We start from the raw sequence: 6,472 nt of genomic DNA, 5'->3' as shown, positions 1-6,472 counted from the left end.
CCTGCTGGTCTTGGTTTCGTCACTTGTCTGCACAGAATTGACGGTGCTCTCTGAGTCTGTGCGCTTACGCGGACGTACACTGGGCAGAGACGGAGGCGGTGCCATTTCCACTTCTTGGACTGTCGTCTGTTCATTAGGCGGTTCCGTAACCAGTGGGTTTGAGCCGCGCCTCTCCTTCTGTAGCTCCCGTAGGAGTTGCTGGTTGAGTCTTCTGAGCTCTTCCTGTTTTCGCAGGCTCTCCTCGTGCTTGCGTACGAGGTCTTCGTATTTCTTTTCGAGCTCCTTAATTCTAGGATTGGAGTCTTGCTTCTTCTTGCTTGCGCCTTTCTTCTTGCGGAGGGTTTGAGCGTAGCTCAGCTCCTCTTCCGAGTCTTCTCCCGCTGTAGTGACGTTACTCAGTTCTGGAAAATTCTTCTTTCCCATGTCTATTTTCACCGTCTCCCGATCTTGTTCTGGAGTGCTCTTTTTCGGAGACCTCGGCTCGGGCAAAGGCTTGTATCTGTCCTTACATTCCTTTCCTCCGGTGTAGTGGCTGCCGCCGCAGATGACGCATCTGGGTTTGCACGTATACTCCGTGCGCATGCCTGGAATTTTCCTGGGGAAGTCGTGCTCCTCGCCGCAGTTGGGACAAATTTGGCTGAGCCCGTACGGGCAGGAGTCTGCTCGGTGTCCCATCTCTCGGCACGATGTGCACGCTTGCTTTTTCTCTTGGTATAGGTGGTACCTATTGGCACAGCAGTAGAATACTATAAATCCAGGAAGTTCCGTGGTGTCGAGGGTGACGAGAATCGAGGTGGTCCGGCCCATCCTCTTCGCGTCGGATATAGGTATCTTGGGGTTCTCCAGTTTGAGTTGCTCGTAGATCTCCTGGTCCGTGAACGGGATAGAAATTGGGAGGCATTTGGAAACCAACTTTTCTTACAGACTCCTTTCGGTTGGCCGTGTACGCTTGGGTTTCTACTTCTGCTCCCTGGTACTTGAGTGTGGTGATACCCAGGTACTTCTGCGCCCTTTGCTTGTCCTTTGTCCTGATAGTGATCGTGTTGTTCATGGTGTTCTTCGTCACGAGGTCCGTACCGATCTTGTCTCGAGGCGATACTCCGGTCGCGGTGGCGATCGCGGCCGTGATTTCACCGATGACGATAGTCTTCAGGTCCAGTCCTTTCGTACGAATGATGATTCCGTATGCTCTGTCCTCGTCCTTTATGGTGGTCCGGAACTTCCTCGACAATTTGACTCGAAGCTTCTTTCCACCCACAGTCCTCCATTGCGACTTCTCTCTCGCCGCGTCTGTTTCGGGTGAGCTGGCTTGCTTCTCCTTTTCTTCATCGCGCTTGATGTAGTTCATGAGTGTGCTCCCTCGCTGCTCCCTCGTTGCGACCGCCATGGCGCCTCGTGAGGGACGGAGCGTTAGGCCTAGCGCTAGGCCTAGCCGCCCGACTTGAAATTTCGTCCGAAATAGGCCTTTCTTGCGGAAGTTTCGTGTAAAACGACGATTCCGTGGCTTCGCTATGTCGTCAGCTGATCGAAAAGAGTTAAGACTCACCCCCAAGGGCCCAGGTTCCGCGGCGAAACGCCGAAAATCCAGGAGCGCAAGGGAGACGCGTCCGCACTGCTCGACGTCTCGAGAAAGTCCTCTGTTTCCGAACACCGAGCTGATGACGAACACAACACCACCATTTCTCCCGCAGCGGCCACTCGAGGAACTGCACGTGATTTCTATTTTGGCTCTAAGAAGCTCTAAGAACAGATACAGCGGTAGAGGTTACAGGGGTGCCACCCCCGTCTCCTCGGCGGACTCGCCGCGTTCAGCTACCGAAGTTAAAATGCACCTAGGGCGGGACGAGCTACCTGAAAGGCCCGCTGAGGCATGGTTGTATAAAAGCAATATTAATTGTGCCGCAAAACCCTGCAACCTAAAGATTTTAAAAACATCACGCGCCCATCATTTGGTACTAAACTCCAATAAATTTCATACAAAAAGAGTCTTTTCCATTTGTTTTTACCCAAAAAACATGCTTTCTAAAAGCTCAAGGTGACCACAGTACAGACAAATGATAAAGAGTGGCGCTGCTGTCGCATTTAGCTCGGTCTCGGTGGACGCCAGCGGCCCAGGTTTCGACGGCGAGTTTCCCAACTGAGCGTTTTAGTAACGTTGAAATACAGTGATCTCCTATTTTGACCCAAATCAGCTACATCAAATTCAACATGGCGTCCGTCACGAAAAAGCGGTCTATAGACCTTTCCAATACTCGCCTTCTGGGCGTTGCCATCTTTGTCTAATGGGCTGTCGAACGTGTTTTGAGCGGCATGTTTTAAAATCACAGTTGGCGCGCACCAGGAGCAGTGCCTTGTCTGCCATAGCAAACGTCAGTGATTTTCTACAACTTTCCATTGTGTTTCAACAGGGCGTACGTACACCATTGCACGTTATTCTTCAAGCAGATTTTTTCGTTGTTATATGTCAGAGGTGTGCATTTTATTTTGCCCTTGTTAATTTCTCAAGCTATATAAGACGTGAAGAAGCTGGCTAAAAGCGTTGGTTACGACTTATGAGAACCTTTAAACCGCTGACGTAAAGTATCAGCATGTTCGTAGTGGTCCTTTTTATACCGGTTGTAGCCGGAAACATTTTTTTAGAGAGCGACTTTCGTCGTCTTCCGAAAATAACCGAAAGAAATAGTCCGCAGAGAAAGTCCTACACGTTATTTGACCCCTGCCTGATGGAAGAAGGTGAGACCGCTTTTTCTCACGTATCTCTGTAGAATGAACACTGTTTAATAAGCAGATCTATGGTTGGTTACAGCGTCACATTGGGAGTAAAGTCCCTGGCTTCACACATTATAGCGTCGATATTGGCATCAGATCGGAAATATTGTGCCAGTGTCAAAGGGAGACTGTGAACGTTTGTCAATAATGGTCGTTTTCTTCGTCGGAGTCAAGGATTGTGCTGTGTTCGTGCTCCGTTTACCCTCCGGCTGAGACTACATCTAAAACTACAATTACAAGCTATCCCGCGCTTCTGGCTTTGAGATATGCCTTTCTAGCGCGAGGACTCGAGAAGAACCTTTCAAACCCACGGTCTCGTGCTCTCATGCTTGCGGAATTGGCTGCAGTCTCCGCTTCAGAGTGAAAGGGGTAAACATTCCGTTCACTCTTAAAGGAACACTGACAGGGTATTTATGCTCCCGAAGGTTTTTATTTGTGCATGACATATAATAGCCCAACAACCCAGAACAGAATTTGCGGGTCAAAATTCGTTTTCTTTCCGCCCGAAAACCGCCGATCGGAAACTGGCCGGTTTGAGTCGCACTCACCCTCCCTCTTCTTCGTGGTCACGGGATGTTTTCTATGGTTTAGACACAACCACCATAGGTAATCGAAGCCGTGGGTCATCGAAGGCACACATTCAATACCAAAAATGTACGAAAATATCATACCCATTGTTTGTGGCTTCTAAAAAGCTGCAAATACGTTGACTGAAAAAAAAAAAAGTTGCACAGCCACTTCACTTTTGGTATACTTCTCCTCCTCAATATTTCTTCTTCCTCCCCAAACCTGTTTGGGTTTCGGTTTCGAGCAGTTGCGTTTCTGACTTTATTAAAACACACGTGACACTGTAGCAAAATATTGATTGGGTAGTCTTCAGGTACCAAAATGAATCGCCTGGAAAAAAACTTAAAACATGATTCTGGGGGATGTCAGTGTCCCTTTAACCTGAGACTTGAAGCTCCGCCTTCAGCTCGAGCTCGCTGGCTTCCGCAGTGATTCGGGATTAAAAACAGCGCAAAAGACGAAGGACTAGCCGGAGAGGCAACACGCACACAGCGCTGACTTACAACTGAGTTTATTCACCGCAAAATCGCAATATATATATATATATATATATATATATATATATATATATATATATATATATATATATATATATATATGCGTTGTCACGAACAAAAAGAAACCAAAGGAGGAATTCAGCCCATGTGATACATCGCCACGACACAGCGGCTGTGTCTACGATCCGTTTTATTGTGGGGAGCGCCATTTTAAATACTGTAGCGCCATCTAAAGTACGTCAGGTTCCGTGGCCTTGCTGAGTGGTTAAAAACATTGGCGAAAGTGCTCTTCTGTGTGCCGCGAATGGCGTTTTTCAAGTCATTGAGAACGTTCGTTGCCCCGCATTATGGCATCCGCCGGTGCGGTGACGCCAAAAGTGCTGCACTGAACGCGACACCGATAGAATTCAGAAGCGAGTACTCCAAATATTGTATCATTTGACAGCGATTGAATTTCCCTTCAGGTTTTTGTCTTCTTAGATTCAATACATATAGGGTTCGGTTTTTTCGGTTTAAACGAAAAAAAAAAAAAAAACGATAAAGGTCTGCCGAATTTATTTTGCCGAATTTTACCGAAAAAGGTCAGTATCTCTACCGCCGGGTGCTCGGGGGGGGGGGGGGGGGGGGGAGGAGGACATCTAACACAAACAATATTCTACCACCTGATTTGGCTCACTGCCACTCGCATACCGACACTTCTGTTCCACAGTTCTTCGACATTTAGAGCTTTCTGGCGAGATCCTCGTTTCTCTTTACTACAAGAATATGTATTCTTTTCATAAAAAATACGTTCGGAATATTTTTTCCAGAAATAAAATGGCACTTGGGGGAGCAGTTCACAGAAAACACAAAGTCCACAACATTCTGCTTAAGCGCTTGCAAAGAAATCGTGTTTATGAGGGGGTTCAACTGGTTCTTTCAGAAGAATGCCGCAGCCGTCTCGAAGCTAGAAGCGGCGACAATCGGAGAAAGAAACTACGAACACACAACAACACTAAAAGCAGAAAAGAGTTTGAATTTTATTTATTATGCACGCACGCGCATACTCGCGACGTGAATGCGGCCTTCAAAACAAACTCGCACGTATGATAAAATAGAGTCTAGTATTGGGATATATAGTAAACAACACTCTTCTTAGGAGCTGCAACTTACCTCACACAGCCTGGACGTGGGTTTGCATACGAAATCCTTCTTTCGGATTCGCGACAACCAAATCTTTCTTCTCTTCTTGTTTCGTTCCCCACGTGGAACCCCGCGCAGCTTTTTCCCAGTGCCTTGCTTGTTCAAGCAGCCCACAGCGCAACAACACGTCATGTCGGCTGTCACCATATCGGTAAACACACACACACACACACACACAAAAAACTTTCTAACGCGCGCAAACGTAAACCACACAGATTCTAGGCGTAGACTTCGGCGGGGCATCGGGGCTCGTGCACCCCCTGGTGAGATCCGGGGGGGGGGGGGGGGGGGGGGCAGAGCCCCCCTCCCTAGGTACCGGGCCCGGGCCATCAGCCTTACCGAGACGCTGTTTACGTGCCATGTAACGAGCTTCTAGTAGTTGCATGTAAACAAAATACCGCCCACGTTGCCTTTATTGACAAAATACATGGGAAATGGAATCCCAGCGTGCTTTCGTTAGCTTCAATCTCCAGCTCTGGCGAAAAGATAATGCGCACCCCCCCCCCCCCTAAGAACTTCTCAGCCTGCCCCCCCCCCCCCCCCCCCGGGAAAATGGAAAGTCTACACCGCTGACACAGATACTTGTTGCATCGCAAGCGCCGATGGTAGAGCCAGCCTCGAAGTCCGCGAGACGTGGGGACACGAATGGCGGACGGAAGTCGCAACCCGAAACCCAAGGGCCGCTCGGCCAATGAGACATAGTGGAGAGGAGGATTTTGAAGAGGGTGAGAAGGTTTCGGCGCCGGAATTTTCGAACAATGAATGGCGTTATACCTTCCCAGTATAGAGTGACCTTAGCTTTAGCTAATTGTTAGGGTATTTTAACTTAGGGATCAAGACCGTATGTGCTCTTTGGAAGGATGGTGGCAAGAGACCAATTTTGTACGCTCCATTGTACACATGAAGAAGAATCGGCACAAGCTCCCTCGTCCACTTCTTGTAGAAATGGGGCGGTAGTTCATTTCGGCCTACTGCCTGTTGGCTCTTAATTTTAACAATATTTGTTACAATTTTCTCAGCATTGAAGCTGGCGTCTAGCCCTTCCCGTCCTCTCATTATAAAGGGTTGACACTGCAGATATTACACTATTCGTTTTTGGGCGGGGACGTCTGGGATTTTCGAACAAATACCATAGTAATAAGATACAAAGGCAACATGAATTTAATTTTCCTCGGACAATGCCGTCCTATCTCGGCTTAAGAGCGAGACCTACTTTTATTGGCGTACTCTCTTTCAGCGTGTAAGTACCGTTTTGTTGGTTGTTCCGTATGGATTACTTGAAGGTTTTTTTTTGTTTTACAGTAACACCCTCGTATCGTCCTGTGTCGTGCTGTTCAAGTTGTTTTGTCAGGTTCTTGATGGTATCTTGTACTGCCCGGGCTGCAGACACTCGGGATGATAAAGGTACAACATATCAATGTTCAAGCGTAGTTCTTCCGATTTTTGTTTATCAAGTC

General features: G+C 47.9%; 1 protein-coding gene across 1 annotated transcript in view; it reads left to right on the top strand.

Annotated features, from left to right (window-relative positions):
• Nucleotides 1–2,536: 2,536 nt before the first annotated feature.
• Nucleotides 2,537–6,472, top strand: part of LOC120843768 (techylectin-5B-like) — an 88,743-nt gene continuing 84,807 nt past the window's right edge. Inside the window, exon 1 of the mRNA XM_040215216.1 lies at nt 2,537–2,733. Within this exon, the coding sequence (XP_040071150.1) occupies nt 2,589–2,733 (145 nt within the window). The 5' untranslated portion in view covers nt 2,537–2,588. The remainder of the gene's footprint in view (nt 2,734–6,472) is intronic.

The sequence above is a fragment of the Ixodes scapularis genome, unplaced genomic scaffold (genome assembly GCF_016920785.2).
Source record: "Ixodes scapularis isolate PalLabHiFi unplaced genomic scaffold, ASM1692078v2 ptg000720l_1___fragment_3__unscaffolded, whole genome shotgun sequence".
Taxonomy (NCBI): Eukaryota; Metazoa; Arthropoda; class Arachnida; order Ixodida; family Ixodidae; genus Ixodes; species Ixodes scapularis.
This window is presented reverse-complemented; position numbering and strand designations above follow the sequence as displayed.